This window comes from Manihot esculenta, chromosome 10, assembly GCF_001659605.2.
Source record: "Manihot esculenta cultivar AM560-2 chromosome 10, M.esculenta_v8, whole genome shotgun sequence".
Classification (NCBI taxonomy): domain Eukaryota; kingdom Viridiplantae; phylum Streptophyta; class Magnoliopsida; order Malpighiales; family Euphorbiaceae; genus Manihot; species Manihot esculenta.
The window spans coordinates 2,279,327-2,300,624 of NC_035170.2; the positions used below are offsets into that span (position 1 = coordinate 2,279,327).

Here is a 21,298-nt window from a genome sequence, read left to right on the forward strand (position 1 = left end):
TTAATATGTATACAAAATTAAAATAACTTGATGTATTATAGTATATAGTGAATATATAAACATGAAAATGTGAGACAAAATTTGAAAAAAATTAATAATATTTAATTTATTAATATTATTATTTTGATTATTAAATATTATTTTAAAAGTGATTGCGAAAAGATAATTTTAATAAAATTTAATATATAGCACTCGTAAATTTAGTTTGGTGATAAGTATATTTTAGTAAATTTGAGAGATTTTAGCTTAAGTATATTTTAGTAAATTTGAGAGATTTTAAAAGCTAAAGAAAAAATTGTATAATTTAATTTTTATGTTGTGTTAATTTTTATTGTTTAAGAAAGGGAACATTTTATGAATTTATGTAAAGATTTTTAACAGAAAAATTATTTCTTGATCTATTAATTTTAGGGGTGAGCATTTGTTCGGTTTGGTTTTAAATCGAACTGAATCGAATAAATTGAAAATTAAAATTTGAATATTTATAAAAATCAAACTGAACTGATTTTAGTTAAAAATCAAATCGAACTGAACCAGTCTAATTCAGTTCGATTCTATTAGAATTGATCGGTTTCAATTTTTAATAAAATTTTTTATTTTTTATACTTTATTTTTAATATTTTAAAATTTAATTAAAATATTTTAATTTTAATATCATCTAATTTCTTTATATTATTGAAAATAACATATTATTATCACTAATCGATTTGGTTTGATTTTTTTAATTTTTTTCTGGTCAAAACTGAAGCGAACTGAAATAACTGAAATTTTTAAAATTAAAAACCGAACCGAACTGAAATAAATAAAAAATCGAACCGAATTTTCAAATTAATTCAATTCGATCGATTTTTTTGATTTGAATCGAATACTGCTTACTCTAATTAATTTAATAATTTGAAAAATAGAACTTTTTAAATATTTTTAAAAATTTCCAATAACTATATTTCAACATAAGTTTAAGAAAAATAAAATTTTATTTATATCTGGATTACCAAAAAAAATATTTATATCGGTTTCAATTTTCTAATTTACTCTCATTAATAAATAAAAAGAGTTGTTCCGAATAAAATTTCTTAAATTATCTTAATAATATAATTTTAAAGTCATAGCTACATTAAAAATCTTTACATATGAAAAGTGTGATATTGTGAAACCGGTGAGATTTTTTTTGGTGATTTACAGTAATTTTTCTGAAATTTAATAAAATTTATAAGTAATTATTCATTAAACTTTCAATAACAAATTAGTTTTTAAATTTATTTTTTATTTAAAATAGTTTTTTTATTAAAAAAATATAAAGGTTATATATATAACCGGTATGAGACCGAGAAATGACAAATAGGCCTGAAGAGACCGAGTCTCAAGCAAAGCGATATGAGACCGAGCTCGGGAAAAGAGAAAATTTGAAAAAGACCCAGCTAAAAGGGAAGGAGAGATCAATTAATAAATGGACTCCACAGGACAAGACACTTCAGGAAGTAAAATCACGGACTCCTTAGCTCAACTAAAAAGACGAATTCGCCACTCAACTCGAACTAACCCATAATGAACGAAGTACTCAAACAAAGTATAAAAAGCAATAATTAAGTGCACGGTCCGAACCTGGATGATTGCTAGAAAGGGGCATGGAAAAGAGGTCGAATGCCCTGGGTTCACAACAGAGACAAAGATTGGAACCGCCTGAGGTATGAAACCTATTTTAATAAGCCTATCTCTCTAAATGTTATATATAACTGAGCTCGGCTTGATGCTAAGCCCCGGATTAGGCCAATCCAATTAACAAAGTCATGAAAGAAGAAGTTTAACCAGTTACTAAGAGTTAAGTAAGTTAAGGGTGAGTTGAGAGCACATATCATCAAAAGTCTTCTTTGCTATTATGAATTAGGGAAACTTTATAAGTCCAGTAGGACAAAAGACTTCGACCTCAAAGAGACATAGACAGATCGGCGAAGCCAATGAAGCAATTTGAATAAAAAACAATCTAAGTATAAATAAAAATGTAAGCCATAGACAAATTTCATCCATCACTAAGACACGTGTTCTTAGATCGTCATAAAAACTTAGACAGAGAAGTAAAAAAGAGAAAGACAACACAAGCTTGGAAAAGAAATTATAGCTTTTATTTATTCATTCATCAACAATTACATCCGGCAAAATAACACTAAGAGACTCAACCTCAGTAATTACAATTGTCATCTACACTAAGTACATTGCTGTCCCTTGAGAGTCTGGTATCCCCCGCGAGCAACACTGCATCATCGCCCTCAACCTAAGATCCTTGAGGCCCATCATCACCCTCTTCTCGAGGTCCAGTTGGCAAAGAAGGAGTGCCCTTAGGTAAGGGATTATCATCCTCCCCATAGCACATCTCCTCCCCATCAGAATCTACTTCAGAGGCTAGGAGCCAAGCTAATGGGGTGGAGGGGGCATCCCTAGACTCTTTCAGACCTTGGTTGAATCCGAAAGTAAACATGCGGAAAGCTCTGTGCCATATCTCATTTTTCATCGTATTAGAAGTTTTGAATTCTACAAGTCGTGTCTCACAAGCCTCCTCAATCCTGGCTTTCAGCTCAGGGGAGTCCTTGTAGTGTTGAAGATGTTCCTCACAGACTTGCCTGATTTCAATCTTGAACTCCGAATAGTCCTTGTACTCTTGTAAACGTCTCTGACAAGTCTGATCTATCTCAGCTCTCAACTCAGCAGACCCCTTATACTCCTGCAAACGCTCTTCACATGCCAATCGGGCCTTGTCCTCAGTAAGTTTGGCATCCTCGAGCAGGGTAGAACATCTCCCCTCTAGGACCTTGACATCTTGACAGAGTTGTTGTTGCTGGAGTTTTAATTTCTCTGCTGCCAAGGTCAAGCCTTTCAGGTCTTCAGCGCGCTTGCTCAGCTCCTAGAAAATCTGAGCTAAGGCCTCTTCCCTCTGGAATATCATCGTCTCAAAACGGGCCTGGACGTCATCACGATCTGCGCTGGCTATCTCACATTGACGCCAGGCCTCATCCCGCTGAGCCATAACCCCATCCCTCTCTGGTTGGGCTTCCTCTAGAGAGGACAACTGCTCCAAAAATTCATCGCGACGAGACTCTGCTGCAGCTACCCTCTCATCTGCCCTCCTAACAGCATCCCGTGTCCAAGTAACTCCTCTTTAAAGGTCTTCAGATGTTCGTGAGTTGCGACGAGCTGACCCCGGGCGTCACTTGTTGCCATGAGATTTTCCTCATGGTGGGCCTCCTCAATTTGGCGGTCCACCGAGCTCCGGAGTGCCTGGTCACGAGCATCGATTTCCATAAAGACACCCATCACCTAGCGGAAAGAAGACGCAACAAATCAGAAAACAACAGGAACAACAACCCAAAACAGAGGAAATAACTCACCATGAGGAGCATCTCCCTAACTGTGTCCCCTAGCTCCCCCCGAGTCCAGGAGCAAAAACGCCACCTGCTCTCGGGTAGAGCAGGCTAGAAGCCCGGTGAGAGCAAGAAGACGTGGGTCTGAGGCATCAGTGACCCCATCAAACATCATCTCCCGTAGCAGCTCGGCAAAAATGCTCGCCGAGGACTGGTGAGTGATGTCATTAGCATTCAGGATCTCATTGTTTGGGATAGAGTATAGCGGCTCCACAGCGGATTTCTCCTTCTCGACGTGAGGCAGAGCTGGAGCAGGTTGTTTAGAGACTCGGGCCTTCTTCGAGACTAGAGCCATGGTAGGAGCCTCGGTGCAAGGAGCTTGCTTGCCAGCAGCCTTCTTGAGAACAATGCTACCACCGGCCGAGGACCTCTTTGTGCGAGAGGCAGCAGGAACGGCTTTGGCCTTTGCCCCATCCTTAGGGATGTTTTGGCCAACTAGGATGACCTCAGCCCCACCTTCCGAAGCACCCTCAACAGTTGGGAGGACCTCAACGCTCTCCCGAAAGACGACCCCAGTAGTAGAAGCGACCTCACACTTTCCTGGCAAAGTGTCCTCAGTGAATTCCTCAATGACGATGAGCTCCTGGGACGTTGGAACTGAGGTCGGCTTGGACTTTGGAGCCTTGGGAGACCTAGAGAAAGAATGAGATCAGCTGCAACTGGAGGACTTAGAAGCTCCCGAATGGAGATCCTTGGAGCCCGGCGCTAAAGCACGGGAAGAGGTCGGGGCAGGAGGAATAGCTCGACCAGTTGATTGGGGGGAGATGATCTTGACCTCCTGAGTCGCATCAGCCACTGACAGGCCAGCTCGGAAGGCATCCAGAGCAGCCCTCATGCTCTCCCGAGACAGAACAAAATTCTTCGGGGGCTTGATATTCTTCATGGGAAGTTTGGAAGCTACAAAGAAACAAAAATCAAATGAATTAGGAGCATACCCAATAAAAGATGAAAATAAAGGAAGACAATACATCAACAAAGCAAATATCGGCGTCCTTGTAGTCCTGGAGACTAGACACAAACATGCACTTCTCAACATCATACTTTCGCTTAACAGAAGTCGGCCTGAGAAGGCCAACCTGCTCGGAGAGGGTTAGCTAAGGAAGGTCGTTACAGCCCGGGGGCACGTCCCGCCAGAGAATATCCACCTGTCAGGACAACCCAGGACCTCCCCTCAGCTCTACCACGGCGAACCCCTCTTCTCAGCCTTTGATAGAATCTTTTTGTTCCGAGAAGATAGAAAAACCTCTCCGGGAGGCAAAGTAATAAAAGCACTGGCTAGCACGGACCACGCGGAAAAAGGTAGAGAACAGACGAGCTGTAGGAGTGAAACCTCAGCTCAGACAGACAGACTCAAAGGAACATATAAAGAGGATCGAGTTGGGGGCAAGCATACGAGGGGTTATTCCGAAAAATCTGAAAACCTCGACAAAGAATGGAGAGAAAGGAAAGGTCAGCCCAAACTCACGCTGTTTGACAAAGAAGACTAAGTTGCGGTCCCTCTGAGGATCAATAAGGCTAGAGGGAGGAGGATCAGGAAGAACAATCCTTTTGTTGCGAAGAGGAGCCCTAATCCGAAACAGAGGAGTGTCCAAGTACTCCCGAGAAAAAAAGGTCGCGAGAGAAGAAGGGGTGACATTGGACTCTAGGTTCAGTACATCAAAAAGTTTGGGACCTTCCATTATAGAGTAAAAGACGTACCTTAGAGATAATTTCGCAAGAAAACAGGAGAAATGAAGCACACGGAGGGCGAACGAAGAAAAAGAGTTCTGCAAAGTTTTGGAGTTTTTTTTTTGAATTTTGAAGACAGTAAAGCAAGGAAGAGACATTTTGATAGGAACAGTCCTAGAGCCGCGAGATCATAATGAATTATAAGGATTTACCCCCTTATCACTCATGCAATAATTGCTGAGGAGGTAAAGGGGCAATTGATAACCGCTAGGCTTCACCACCCTAGGATGAGGTTAGGCCCGAGAAGACAGTACTGGCCCAAAGCCCATGAAGCCTTTAGGGCCGACTAGTCCAGCGCCTTCAGCCTTGATCCAGACGCGTGGAGTGGATCAGGTCACTCATAACCCAAGTCCAGTAAGAGGAAGCTCAGCCCAGTGAGGTGACAAGAGGAAGGACAGCGAGCCCAGTCACTTTGTAGCCTTACCCGCATGCGCGCCGAAGAGAATTAAATGACCGACTGGCTTGGAGAGAGTGTCTGATGCTTTCGTACGTACGGACTTGCGTGACAGAAGCAGATAACACTGTAGCAGCGCTATGCTCTGAATCTCAGAACATTAAAATGTATATATATTTAATATTGTGCATTTTTTTTATATTTGTACTAATAAATAATTTATTATTAATATTTAAATATAGTAGCGGATTGAATACTCAATCTAAAGTTGAATCTATTTAATATATATAATACTTGCATTTATTTTAAATTCGATCAAAATTTATTATTAATTTATTTAAAAAATATTTAAATTCATTTAGTTTATGAAATTTAAAACTTTATCTAATTTGACTTCCCTCAAAAGATAGTAGAAACTTTTTTTAAAAAATTTATATCAATAACATAAATATTTAATTTGCATTAAAAAGACAAGTAATGACTTCGAGAATTTTGAGTGATATCATTAGTTAAATGGTTGCGGAAAAAATGTCACAGAAGATACGCGTATAGAATGGTATAAAGACGGAGAAGAATAGAGTTCGAGTCATAATTTGATACTAGAAATTGACTGAAATGTCAAATAATCAACGTACAATACGTCAAAAACTAGTTTGATTTTATATGCACCTAAGAATTTGAGATTCCATTGCCAGGTAACAACAAAAACTTCATTGTTTTTTCTCTATTTGATATTATTTATTTTATATTTTAATAAATTTTTATAAAATTATATAAATTTTTTTAAATAATAATTAGTTTAATTAAAAATTTTAATTTCTTTATTCCCAAAAAAGAAATTATTATAAATACCAAATGCTTACCCTGATTTTTTAATAACTCAACTCCCTATCTTCATCATCAAAATTTGCTAAAGAGAATGGCCAGTCTACTGTGGTTTGCTCACTCTATCTGCTTTCTTTTGTTTCACTTGCATTTTCAAGCTTTCCCTTCTCTATCTTTTTCTTTCAATTCCTCCTCTGCAGCCATACAGTGCCAATATGATCAGAGTCTTGCCTTACTCCAATTCAAGAAATCGTTATCCGTTAAAAGTGCTCCTTCTCCCTGGAGTTTCCTTCACCACCCTAAGCCTTATCTCAAGACAGAGTCTTGGAAAGAGGGCACAAATTGTTGTTCGTGGGATGGGATCACATGTGACACGGAAACTGGTAATGTTATTGGACTTCACCTTTCTAATAGCTTGCTCTATGGTTCCATCTATTCTAGCAATCCTCTTTTCTCTCTTCGCCATCTCCGAAAACTCGACTTGTCTTTAAATGATTTCAACCACTCTCGAATTGTTCCTCAGTTTGGCCAGTTTTCCAAGTTAACACATCTTAATCTAAGCTATTCTGGTTTTGTGGGTCAAATTCCTTCAGAAATTACTTACCTGTCAGGTTTGCTATCTCTTGATCTTTCTCGGAATTATGGTTTGATATCAGAAACCACTACTTTTACAAAGATTGCTCGAAACCTAACCCAATTACGGGAATTAGACTTGTCTCGTGTAAAAATGTCTTTGGTCCCACTTAGTTCCTTGATGAATTTGTCTTCTTCTTTGACTTTTCTCAAACTTAAGAGTTGTGAATTGCAAGGAAAAATTCCAGATATCAGTCATCTATCCAAATTGGTTTCACTTGATATTTCTTGGAATTATGGTGGTTTGTCAATGGAACCAATGATTTTTGACAAGCTTGTTAGAAATCTAACCGAGATAAGAGAATTGCACTTGAGTTGGGTAAATATGTCTATGGTTGAACCTAGTTCTTTAACGAATCTCTCTTCTCATTTATCATCACTTGCACTTGGAAATTGTGAATTGAAAGGAAAATTCCCAGACAACATTATTCAACGAACAAACCTCCAATTGCTCTATTTATTCGGCAATGGAGATCTCAATGGTTCCTTACCTCGGCATAATTGGAATAATTCTCTCAGGTCTTTGTCTCTTTCTTTTACACAATTTCCAATTTATTTGGACTATGATTTTATCAGTAATTTGAAGTCTTTAGAAACTTTGGGGCTCAGCAGCTGCAATTTTAGAGTTTTAAATTTGGAATTGTTGGGTAAATTGACTGAACTCTCTAAGTTGGCCCTTTCCTCCAATAATTTCAGTGGTCGAATTCCATCTTCCTTTGGAAGCCTTAAGCGACTCTCTCATTTATACCTCTCTTATAACAATTTCAGTGGTGAGATTCCCTCCACTTTTGAAAACATTAGACAACTTCAGATTTTGTGGCTCCAAAATAACCATTGCAGTGGTCCAATTCCTCATTATTTTACAAACTTCACACTGCTTTATATTTTAGATTTATCAAATAATCAATTTACAGGCCCCATCCCTTTTCAAGTAAGCAGGCTTTCAAGTCTACTGCACCTCGATTTATCCAATAACTTGTTAAATGCAACAATACCACCCTCTGTGTTTACCCTGCCTGAGTTGTGGTGTTTAATCCTCAACAATAACCAACTTACCGGTCATTTAGGTCCATTCCAAGACAATCCATTGAGATATATTGATTTGAGCAATAACATGTTGCATGGCTCCATTCCAAGTTCCATTTTAAAACTTGCGGACTTAACTGTTCTCATTCTTTCATCTAATAAATTGGTAGGAGAAGTTTCTTCAGCAGTTTGCAACCTAAACTCTCTCCAAATTCTTGACTTGTCAAACAACAGTTTGAACGGCTTCATCCCACAATGTTTAGGAAATTTCACCAATAATCTCTCAGTGCTACATTTGGGCACGAACAATTTCCATGGAACCATCCCTGAGACGTTTTCTGCAAGCTGCAGCTTGAGATATTTGAACTTAAATGGCAATCAATTGCAAAGGAGAATCCCGCCGTCCATTTCCAATTGTAGAAATTTGGAAATTTTAGATCTTGGATACAATAAAATAGAAGATTCATTCCCCTATTTCCTGGAAACCCTTCCGGAGCTGCAAATTCTAGTTCTAAAATCCAATAAACTCCATGGATTGGTGAAATGGTCCTCTACCTACTACTCCTTAAAGCTACGAATGTTTGACCTCTCCAACAACATGTTGAGCGGACCATTACCTTCAGGGTATTTCAATAATTCCAAAGCAATGATGAACTCTGATGTGAAGATGGAGTACATGACGGCACCAAATTATCCTTACGATTATTCTGTGAGTCTGACACTCAAAGGAGTTGAGATTGAGTTGGTGAGAATCCAGACACTTCTTACAACCATTGATTTGTCAGGCAACAAATTCACAGGGGAGATCCCACAGTCTATTGGAAAGCTTAAAGCACTTAAGTTGCTCAACTTGTCTCACAATCAACTCACGGGCAATATTCAACCATCATTGAGGGAATTGTCCAATTTGGAATCACTAGACCTCTCTTCAAATTTTCTTGTTGGAAGGATTCCTATGCAGTTGACAGATTTAACATTTCTGCAAGTATTTCGGGTTTCAGATAATCGACTTGAAGGACCCATACCTGAAGGAAAGCAGTTCAACACATTTGATAAAAGTTCATAGGAAGGAAATTTGGGATTGTGTGGATTTCCACTAGAAAAATGCAATAATGGGGAGAGGCAAAAACAAGAAATATCCAAGGAAGATGATTCCAATTCTAAATTTGGATTTGGGTGGCAACCTGTAGTGGCAGGGTATGGATTTGGAGTAATATTTGGTATTGCAATGGGATATCGTGTGTTTAAAACAAGAAAACCAATATGGTTTGTGAGGATAGTTGAAGGACAAAGACGTCCAAATCCAAAAAGATTCAAAAACTAGGATTTCTTGGTATTTACAGGTAATGTTTGGTAATATTTGTTTCTTCGCATGTAATTTCATCTTAATCAACTTTCTTTTTAACACGAGTTTCTTACAATTCTTCTTCTTTTTCTTTTTCTTTTTTCATGAAATTTCTAACATGTTAGGTAGATGAAGAATAAGTGAGCAGATGCAAAATGAAGATACAGATCGGACATGAATGCAGTGGAAAACAGAGCATTATATTTCTTTTTCCTTTTTTTTTTTCCTTTTAAAAATATTGTCTTTAATATGTATAAAATATTAAAATGAAGATTTTAAATAGAAAAATTATTTCTTGATCTGGTGACAATTCGGTCGGTTTGATTTTAAATCGAACCGAATCGAATAAATTAAAAATTAATATTATAGTATTTACAAAAATCGAATCAAACTGATTTTAATTAAAAATTGAATCGAACTGAACCAGATTCAGTTCGATTCTGTATAAAGTGTAAAATTTATTAAAAATCGAAATTGATTAAATTGAAAAATAATATATTATTATTACTAATCGGTTCGTTTTTTTTTAATTTTTTTATCAAAACTGGACCGAATTAAAATAATCAAAATTTTTAAAAATATTCAAAATGTTTTATTTTTAAAATCATTAAATTAATTAGTGGCGAGTAGTATTCGATTCAAATCGAAAAAAATCGACTGAATCAAATTAATTTAAAAATTCAGTTCAATTTTTTACAGTTTCAATTTTTTAATTCACTCTCATCAATAAATATAAAGAATTGTTCCGAATAGAATTTCTTAAATTATCTTAATAATATAATTTTAAAGTCATAGTTAAATTAAAAATCTTTACATATGAAAAGTGTATGATATTATGAAACCGGTGAGGTTTTTTTTGTGATTTATTGTATTTTTTCTGAAATTTAATAAAATTTATAAGTAATTATTCATTAAACTTTCAATAACAAATTAATTTTTAAATTTATTTTTTATTCAAAATAGTTTTTTTATTAAAAGAAATATAAATTACTGTTAATTAATTATAGATAAGAGATTTTAGATTTTTTAATGATGAAAATACTATTTTAAATGTTAATATTATTTTTATAATAGACCGTTATTTTATATATTATTTTAATAATAAAAAAATTAAAAAAATATTATTTTAATTTCCATTAAAAAGACCAGTAATGATCAATTTTGAGTGATATCATTATTTAAATGGTTGCGGAAAAAATGTCACAGAAGTTATGCATATAGAATGGTATAAAAGATGGGGAAGAATAGAGTTTGAGTCATTCTTTGATATTAGAAATTAAGTCCGTGCAATGGGTCGGTTCGGTTCTAAATTAAATCGAATTGAAAATATTGAAAATTGAATTGTGAAAATATTAAAAACTGAAAAAAACTGATTATAAAAATATAATTGAATCGAATCGAATCGATAAAATTCGGTTCGATTCAAATCGAAATTTATAATTTTTTTTAATTTTTTACTTTTAATTTCAGTAAAATTATTTAATAAATATTTCCTATAAATTTACTAATAAATATTATCTCAATACATAATGATAATACTTAAAAAATCTATAAAAATTCATGCAAAATTTAAAAATACATATAAAATCAGTATTTTACATAATAAAATTATATATAAAATCAGTTTTTTGGTTTTTCGGTTATTTAATACGTTTAAATCGAATCGAATCGAAAACCGAATAAGTTAGAAAATACTAATCGAACCGAACCGAATATTCTAATTAATCGAACTATTAAACTGAAATTGATCGATTCAATTCAAATTTTCAGTTCAAACCGATTTATGCGCCCCTACTAGAAATTGACTGAAATGTCTAATAATCAACGTACAATAAGTCAAAAACGTGTTTGATTTTATATGCACCTAAGAATTTGAGTGATATCATTAGTTAACATAGTTTCTTACTATTCTTTTTCTTCTTTTTCTTTTTTCATGAAATTTCTAACATGTTAGGTAGATGAAGAATTAGTGAGCACTGAGCAGACGCAAAATGAAGATGCAGATCGGACATGAATGCAGTGGAAAACATAGCATTATATTTCTTTTTCTTTTTCTTTTGTTTTTAAATATTGTCCTTTTAATATGTATAAAAAATTAAAATAACTTGATGTATTATAGTATATAGTGAATATATAAACATGAAAATGTGAGACAAAATTTGAAAAAAATTAATAATATTTAATTTATTAATATTATTATTTTAATTTGTTTATTATTAGGTGTATTTGAATAAATCTGAAATATTTGAGGTTTTATTCTCGATCTTTCATTTAAAAACCATATTTAAGAGAAATGTATAATTTAGTTTTGAAAAATAAAACTTGTAATGGGAGTTTTTCTTTTTGTAATTTTTATGTTGGGTTAATTTTTATTGTTTAAGAATGGAAAAATTTTATGAAATTATGTAAAAATTTTAAACACAAAAATTATTTCTTGATCTATTGATTTTAGGGGTGAGCATTCGGTCGGTTCGATTTTAAATCAAACTGAACTGAATAAATCAAAAATTAAAATTTTAGTATTTATAAAAATCAAACCAAACTAATTTTGGTCAATAATCGAATCAAATTGAATCAGTCTGATTCAGTTCGATTTGATCAATTTTGATTTTTAATAAATTTTTTATTTTTATACTTTATTTTTAGTATTTTAAAATTTAATTAAAATATTTTAATTTTAATATGATCTAATTTCTCAATATTATTGAAAATAACATATTATTATCACTAATCGGTTCGGTTCAATTTTTTTTATTTTTTTAATCAAAACTGAACCGAACCGAAATAATCAAAATTTTTAAAATTAAAAACCGGACTGAAATGAATAAAAAATTAAACTAAAATTTCAAATTAATTCGATTCGATCGATTTTTTCGATTTGAACTGAATACTCTCACCTCTAATTAATTTAATGGTTTTAAAAATAAAACTTTTTGAATATTTTTAAAAATTTCCAATAACTATTGATGACCGCTGGATTTCTTCACCCTGGTCCAGAGCCTCAATCACAGCCAAAAGCCCATCAAGCAGAGGCCCACACGCCTAATACACGAGGCAAGCTTGGCTCGTTCAACCTCCAAGGCCGGGCTCCACCCCGCTCTCTCATTCAGGCCGGCCTAGCCCGCGCAAGGCAAGCCTCCTCCTCTTGGGCTCAGCGTCCGGCCCAACTCTCGGCCCAGCCCAGCATCCAGAGCCATTCTCAGACAGCCTGGCAGATCCGCTCGAGCGTACGCACGAGAAGAATCAGAGGCCGTTATGTATGGAGCAGGCGGTTGATACCCTCGTACGCCCGAATCTGTATGTCAGAGACGCGTGTCCCAATCATGGAGAGGCCTTTACACGTCACCAGTAAGCAAAGCGCAATGGATAAAAGGGGAGCCCCCACCCCATATAGATTAAGTTGGAGAAAGTTTTACTCTTCAATATTAAGCATTATTCTGTAATACAAAACCCTTGTAAAACCCTATTCTATTGGATCTCAGATCATCAATTGGCGCCGTCTGTGGGAAACGAAGGAGATCTTTTCATCACCGGAGTTTTCACTTTCAAAACCCACTGAGATCCACGATGGCAAACCACCAAGAAAGTAACCTTAACATTCCAAATGACCTGAGCTCTGCCCAAGAAGGGCAGCAGTTCTCTTTTTCTAGCCCAACAACGATGAATAACCAAACGCCTGTTCCCCTTAATCCCTCGCCAAGCTTGGCAGGGAATACTCCCACTATGACCCTGTCTAACCAAGACATTCAAACCATGGCTCTCCAGTTGCAGAGTACCACCCACTGGTTGGGGCAAATAATGCAGCAGAGGGGCCTTAGCACCCCAGTAAATGCACTCCCAGTAGTGGAGGAACCCAGAACCAATGAGCCCCGACCCACCTCTGACCGCCTCCAAACTAACAGCCACGATACCGGAGAAGAGGAAGAACCACAGGCCCGAATCCATGCGAGGAGGGCGAAAGAGATGATAGAAAATGAGGAGGCGGATAACTATACCGCCGAAACAACCAGAGAGACGGGAACGGAAGCGGAGGAGGAGGAGGAATACAGCCCGGAAGACGAAAAGATGAACCAAAAGTTGAAAAAGTTGAAAGAGCAGCTCTTAACCGAGCTAGGTAAGAAAGACCTGAGCCTAACCTCTTTGCCTACTTCTTCTCCTTTCTCAAAGGTGGTGCAGCAAGAAACTGTCCCTAAGAAGTTCATGATGCCGTCAACGGCCGCCTATGACGGAACTGGTAACCCAAGGGAGCACTTCATGAACTATAAGACATTCATGGAGTTGCAAACTGATAGGCGGTTGTCGAAGCCGTCAAAAATAAACCTATTAAACGATCAACAAATAAATTTGCAGATAGTGGCAATAGGGTCGAACCACAGGGAATTGACACTAAAGACCTTCCTAATAATGACCAAGGTAAATAAATAACAAATAATTAAAAGAGGGGGTTTTGATTTGATGAATTAATATTAAACAGCAAAAGAAAGCAATAATTTAAAGATGAGTAAATCAATAGGAGAAAAGCTTCTAGTTGAAGAGTGGATCTTTTTCAGATTGTTTAGAATTGATCATTGATTCTTCAATACTCTTGTTTATCTCAATAAATTAGTTTAGGATGTGGAAGACGCTTCTCACAATCCAAATTCCTCCTTAGTTCTAGTTTGATTAGGAAACGTTCGCTAATCAAACACTCATCAACAAGTTGCCAAGGAACGTCCTTGGGGCATTGTAGCATCGAACAACTGTTGACTGCATTAAGACTTAGAGAAACCCAATTCTATCCTTGCCAACCGCGTGGTCAAGTTTAGATCATGCAATTTGATTAAATGTGTATTTGAACAACCTAAGCAATTACGGACCTAAATCATTCAAACAATATTACTTAAGCAATTTAAAAGCAATGGACCCTTATTGATTCTAAAAGCAAAGTAATAATTATGGAAAGATCAAATTGCATAAATATTGAAAGCAAACAAGAGTTTAACAATGGAGTTTTAAATCTCCCAATTCATCACAAAATCTGAAATTCACCAACTTCAACTAGAAAAGAGAGAGTTTAGCCACTCATGGTGGACTAAATACATAAAAGGATGAAAAGAAAAGAAAAGTGAAGATGCTGGAGAGTTTCTGGCGAGTTGAGTTGCTGATCAGAAGATAGCTTTTGCTGGTTTTGAGACTCCCCTTTTATAGCTGAAGAATTCTCTAGGGTTTTGAAATCCCTTTTTGATTTGGTGTTGGACTCCTCTTTTTATGTTGAATTTAATTGCAATTGGATTTCCTTGGATGAGAAGCTCTTTCGTGGCTCTTGGATTTGTGTTGGAAGTGATTGGATTGGATTTGGACTTCTGAAAATTCAGATTTCTGTTTGCTGCCCATTTTCCCGCTCTGCTGTAATTTTCTGCTGTCAGAGTGATTTGCCCGGTGATTTGACCAGTTTCTTCAAGTGATTGGGCAAATCACTGACCAGATCGCTTCTCTGTGAGTCAGTCCTCTATGTCTCTGCGAGTGATTTGGCCAGTGATCTTCGATTGTTTTGGTCAAATCACCTGCCCATATCACTGCTGTCTGTTGCCTCCGGGTATCTGCTTTAGCTTGATCTGGGCAGTGATTGGAGCAGATTTTCTGGTGATCTTGGGCAAATCACTGGGCAAATCATCCTTTTGTAAATTTTCTGCACTTTTTCTCCCATTTTCCAATTTCTTCCTTTTCTGTAAAAACAAGACAAAAACCATAAATTAAACTGAAAAATGTGTAAATAAGCAATAAAGAAGATAATAAAAATGTGGCTAAATTATGCTTGATCACAAACTCTTTCAGATGCCTTAATGTGTAAGGTGTTCCCAACGACGCTCTTGGGACCAGCACGAGCGTGGTTCAATAGTTTGGAGGTCGGAAGCATTAAAAGCTTTGGAGATCTCGCCACTTGTTTCATCAGCCGATTCATAGCCGGGGTGCCAGCAGATAGGAAGACGAGCTATCTGGAAACAGTGAGACAGAAAGCGGGAAAATCACTCAGAGAGTATGTCGCCCGTTTCAACACTGAGGCCCTACAGATTCCCGAGCTTGACGAAGGAAGGGCGGTGGAGGCCATGCAAAAGGGAACAACCTCTGCCGAGTTCTTTGGCTCTCTAAGCAGGAAACCTCCGACCTCGTTGGCTGAGCTGATGAAGAGAGCGGAGAAATATATAAGGCAGGATGATGCCTTGGTAACGAGTAGATTTGCCAAAGGGATGGCAGGAAAAGAGAAAGCCCCAGAGGAGAGGAGGCCAGAGAGACACGAGAAGAAACATGGGAAGAGGCCTGAGCCGTATAAGCAGGACTGGGAGAGAAGGGATTAAAGGCCTCCTCCCCATCCACGAGTTCTTGAACCAAGAATGCTCCCTCCTTGGGTTCCTGAGAAGCCAACTCCCCTCAACGCCTCCAGAGCCGAAGTGCTCATGGCAGTCTAGGATAAGGAGTTTCTCCAGTGGCCAAAACCCCTGAAGTCGGAAGCAGACCAAAGGAACCCTGACAAGTATTGTCAGTATCACCGGACGCATGGCCATGATACAAATAACTGTTTTCAGTTGATTGCGGAGATTGAGAGGTTGATAAAAAGGGGGCATCTCAAGAATTTTGTGAAGAAACCGGAAGGACAAAGGCTTCAGCCCGGTCCGGCAACTCAGATGCCTAGGAGAACAGGAGCTGGACCAGTGAATGATGGGTCCAGTGGGACCATCAACATGATTGTTGGAGGAACGGGAGGACGGATGAGCCGTCGAGGAAAGAAGAGAAACCGGGAAGGGGAGACCAGCAATGGTGAAGTCATGCAGATCGTGGGACACTCTCCCATAACCATCGCTTTCTCTCCGGAGGATGCACAAGGCATTTAGATGCCTCATGATGATGCGCTCGTCATTGAGGCTGTCATCAATAATTTTCGAGTGAAGAAGGTTCTGATAGATGACGGGAGTAAGGTCAACTTACTGCCATACCGGGTTTTCCAGCAGATGGGAATTCCGGAAGAACAGCTGGTTCGAGACCAGTCACCAATCAAAGGGATCGGAGGCGCGCCGGTGCTCGTTGAGGGAAAGGTGAAGCTGGCTATCACCTTGGGAGAAGCGCCTAGAGCTCGCACTCATCACGAGGTATTTGTGGTAGTCAAACTCCCGTTGTGTTACAATGCAATTTTGGGGAGGCCTGCGTTGTTCGATTTCGAAGCTGTCACTAGCATCCGGTATTTGGCACTCAAGTTCCCAACAGAGGAAGGAGTGGGAATAGTCCGGGGCAGCCAGGAAGAAGCAAGGGCGGTATACTTGGCCACAGTAACAGAAACAAGCTCAACGGGAGAAGCACTTGACTCGGAAGTTCTGGAGGTCAGGGATGAGACAAAAGAAGCCCGGACAGAGCCAGTTGGAGAATTGGAGACTTTCCCCTTGTCAGAAGCAGAGGCATGCAAGGTCTTCAGTCTCAATGCCGGCCTCACCGAAGAACAAAAAGGTGAAGTCATGGCCCTGATCCGAAGTCATGCGCCAACCTTCGCATGGAAGCCTTCAGACATGCCAGGAATTGACCCTAAGGTGATGACGCACAGACTGAATGTCCTCCCTGAGGCTAAGCCAGTGAAGCAGAAGAAGAGAGTAGTGGGAAGAGAAAAGCAGCAGGCCACCCGGGAAGAAGTGCAGAAGCTAGAGGAGGCAGGCTTTATTAGGGAAGTGATGTACCCGCAGTGGTTGGAAAATCCTGTGTTAGTCAAAAAAGCCAATGGCAAATACAGGATGTGCATAGATTTTACCGACCTAAATAAGGCCTGCCCTAAAGATTGTTATCCCCTCCCCAATATTAATAAAATGGTCGACTCAACGGCCGGTTTTGATTATATGTCTTCTTTGGATGCTATGTCTGGTTATCACCAAATCCCAATGGAAAGATCGGATGAGGAAAAGACCTCGTTTATAACTGAAGACGGGACTTACTGCTACAGAGCTATGCCTTTTGGGTTGAGAAACGCCGGGGCAACTTATCAAAGATTGATGAATAAAATCTTTAAAAACCAGATCGGCAGGAATGTAGAAGTATACGTGGATGACATGGTGGTCAAGAGTTCAACTTTCCAACAACACATAGCAGATTTGAGGGACGTATTTGGGGTGCTAGATCAATACAAAATGAAATTGAATCCAGCAAAATGTGCCTTCTTCATCAGGGGAGGAAAGTTCTTGGGATACATGGTGAGCGGAAAAGGCATTGAGCTCAATCCGGAGAAGGTGGAAGCCATATTAAATATGCCGGAGCCGACCTGCGTAAGGGACGTCCAGAGACTAACCGGGAGAGTAGTGGAGCTCAACCGATTCATGTCGAGGTCGGCAGAAAAGTGCTTGCCATTCTTCAAGAAGTTAAGGAAGGTGCCGAACTTCGAATGGACAGAGGACTGCCAAAAAGCCTTCACAGAACTTAAGAAATATCTCAGCTCGCCCCACGTGCTTAGCAGTCCCATAAAGGGAGAAGAACTTCTGATATACTTGGCGGCCTCAGAACAAGCAATCAGCGCAGTGCTAGTAAGGGTGGAAGAAGGAGAGCAGAAACCTGTTTTCTACGTCAGCAAAGTACTCAGAGACACTGAGGTCAGATACTCGAACATTGAAAAGATAGCCTATGCCCTATTGCTAGCAGTCCGGAAATTCAAAGTTTATTTAGAAGGCCATCAAGGGGTTGTAATGACAGACCAACCCTTAAAAAAGATTCTACACAGGCCGGAAACTTCAGGGCGGATGTTAGCATGGTCCGTGGAAATCAGCCCTTACTGTCTAGAATACCGACCTCGGACGGCTATAAAATCTCAAGCGCTGGCTGACTTCATAGCAGAATGCGCATTCAATGAGGAGAAAGGAGGATCATCCTCAGAGATACCAAGAAAGGAGGGAGAGCTTTCCCAAGAATTTAGCTGGAAGTTGTTGATCAAGCATAATTTAGCCACATTTTTATCATAATTATTATTGCTTATTTACACAATTTTTAGTTTAATTTATGGTTTTTATCTTGTTTTTACAGAAAAGGAAGAAATTGGAAAATTGAAGAAAAAGTGCAGAAAATTACAAAAGGATGATTTGCCCAGTGATTTGCCCGAAAATCTGCTCCAATCACTGCCCAGATCAAAGTTAAAGCAGAAACCCGGAGGCAACAGACAGCAGTGATTTGCCCAACAATTTACCCAAGAAACTCGAAGATCACTGGTCAAATCACTCACAGAGACACAGAGGACTGACTCACAGAGAAGCGATCAGGGCAGTGATTTGCCCAAGCACTTGAAGAAAACTGGTCAAAGCACCGGGCAAATCACTTTGACAGCAGAAAATTACAAAGAGCGGGAAAATTGGCAGCAAACAGAAATCCGAATTTTCAGAAGTCCAAATCCAATCCAATCACTTCCAACACAAATCCAAGAGCCACGAAAGAGCTTCTCATCCAAGAAAATCCACTTGCAATTAAATTCAACATCAAAAGAGGAGTCCAACACCAAATCAAAAAGGGATCTCAAAAACCCTAGATGAGAGAATTCTTCAGCTATAAAAGGAGGACTTCCAAAACAGCAAAGGCATCATCTGTTCAGCAACTAAACTCGCCAGAAACTCTTCAGCATCTTCACTTTTCTTTTCTTTTCATCCTTTTGTGTATTTAGTCCACCATGAGTGGCTAAACTCTTTCTTTTCTAGTTGAAGTTGGTGAATTTCAGATTTTGTGATGAATTGGGAGATTTAAAACTCCATTGTTAAACTCTTGTTTACTTTCAATATTTATGCAATTTGATCTTTCCATAATTATTACTTTGCTTTTAGAATCAATAAGGGCCCATTGCTTTTAAATTGCTCAAGTAATATTGTTTGAATGATTTAGGTCCGTAATTGCTTAGGTTGTTCAAATACACATTTAATCAAATTGCATAATCTAAACTTGACCACGCGGTTGGCAAGGATAGAATTGGGTTCCTCTAAGTCTTAATGCAATCAACAGTTGTTCGATGCTACAATGCCCCAAGGACGTTCCTTGGCAACTTGTTGATTAGTGTTTGATTAGTGAACGTTTCCTAATCAAACTAGAACTAAGGAGGAATTTGGATTGTGAGAAGCGTCTTCCACATCCTAAACTAGTTTATTGAGAAAAACAAGAGTATTGAAGAATCAATGATCAATTCTAAACAATCTGAAAACGATCCATACTTCAACTAGAAACTTTTCTCTTATTGATTCACTCATTTTTAAATTATTGCTTTCTTTTGCTATTTAGTTTTAACTCATCAAAACAGACCCCCCTCTTTTAATTACTTGTTATTACTTGCCTTAGTCATTATTAGGAAGATCTTTAGTGTCAATTCCCTGTGGTTCGACCCTATTGCCACTATCTGCAAATTTATTTGTTGATTGATAATAGGTTTATTTTTGACGGCTTCGACAACCGCCCATCAAAAATTGGCGCCGTTGCCGGGGAATTGATTTAAACTAACGTATTTTCCCTTTATGACCAGGTCTGGCCGTAAAGACACACTTCTTTACGACCCTGAGATTGAAAAAACTGCCAAGAGCTTAAGGAAGCAAGCAAATTTGAGGAACCAAGCCTCAAAAGCATCTTCATCAACAACACCATCTCATAGACCACCTACTGCCCCTGCTGAAGAAATTTCTGCACCAGCAGAAACTTCCACCACCACACTTGCTACCACTGATTTAGCACCAGAAACTGAATTTCTGGTCATGGCAGAAAATCCAGCAATGGCGGCACCACCTGCTGCACATGTAGAAGCTGAAAATCAAGCAAGAAACATGCCCATCCAAGCACCCCAGGCACGGGAAAGAACTCTCGGAGAGTTAGCTGAACCAACAGGAGATCAAACACCCTTATGCATTGAATATCCCCTATTGACAGCACCATTCGAGCTAAGGATAGGGCTGATTCATCTCCTACCTAAATTCAGAGGCCTAGAAAATGAAGATCCTCACAAGCATTTGAAGGCATTCCATGTTGTGTGCTCAACCATGAGACCCCAAGGCATTCCAGAAGACGATATCAAGCTTAGAGCCTTCCCTTTTTCCCTTGAAGACTATGCCAAAGAGTGGCTATTCTACTTGCCACCCGGATCCATCACATCATGGGCTGATATGGTAAGAGCATTCTTGAGAAAATTCTTTCCAACCTCAAAAGCCATAGGCATCCGTCGAGAAATAAGTGGCATAAAGCAAAAGCACTCTGAAGGCTTGTATGAGTATTGGGAAAGGTTCAAAAAATTGTGCACAAGCTGCCCTCGGCATGATATTTCTGACCAATCTCTCATTGAGTACTTCTATGGAGGATTGCTACCCTCAGAGAGAAAATTTATTGACGCAGCATGTGGAGGAACAATTGAAAAAAAATCACCTCGAGAGATGAGGGACTTAATTTCCTCCATGGCTGCAGCTTCTCAACAATTTGGAGACCAAGAGCTGCCAACAAGGAATGTAAATGAGGTGAGTAATTCCATTTTATCATCCCAACTTTCTGAACTCACCAATGCTGTCCGTAGCCTTGTTGTGAGTCAAACCCAACAAGTTCAGCAAATTCAGCAGCCCAAGCCATGTGGAATATGTGCAACAACCACCCTACTGATCTATGTCCTTCCCTTCAAGAGGAGGACCAGCAAGTCAATGCTATTGGAGGTTTCAATGGGCAAAGAAGGTATGATCCCTATTCTAATACTTATAATCCAGGTTGGAGGGACCATCCAAATTTCAGTTATGCAAGGGGACAGCAATATCCAAGCCACCAGCAAAGAAACCAAGCTCAAACTGCACCACAGAATTCTAATGCATCTCTTGAAGAGATTGTGAAAAATTTGGCAAATTCTGTGCAGAATCTTGAGAAACAAATGGGGCAAATGGCTTCATCCTTGAACAAAATTGAATCACAAGGAAAGCTACCTTCCCAAAC

The 21,298-nt window shown here is 38.3% G+C and overlaps 1 protein-coding gene across 1 annotated transcript; it reads left to right on the plus strand.

Moving 5' to 3' along the window:
* Positions 1–6,432: 6,432 nt before the first annotated feature.
* On the plus strand, positions 6,433–9,577 carry LOC110624553 (receptor-like protein 9DC3). The gene is made up of 2 exons (XM_043960766.1): positions 6,433–9,362; positions 9,490–9,577. Exon 1 carries the CDS (start codon positions 6,455–6,457, stop codon positions 9,083–9,085), a length of 2,631 nt encoding a protein of 876 aa, XP_043816701.1. The 5' UTR covers positions 6,433–6,454; the 3' UTR covers positions 9,086–9,362; positions 9,490–9,577.
* The last annotated feature ends 11,721 nt before the right edge of the window (positions 9,578–21,298 follow it).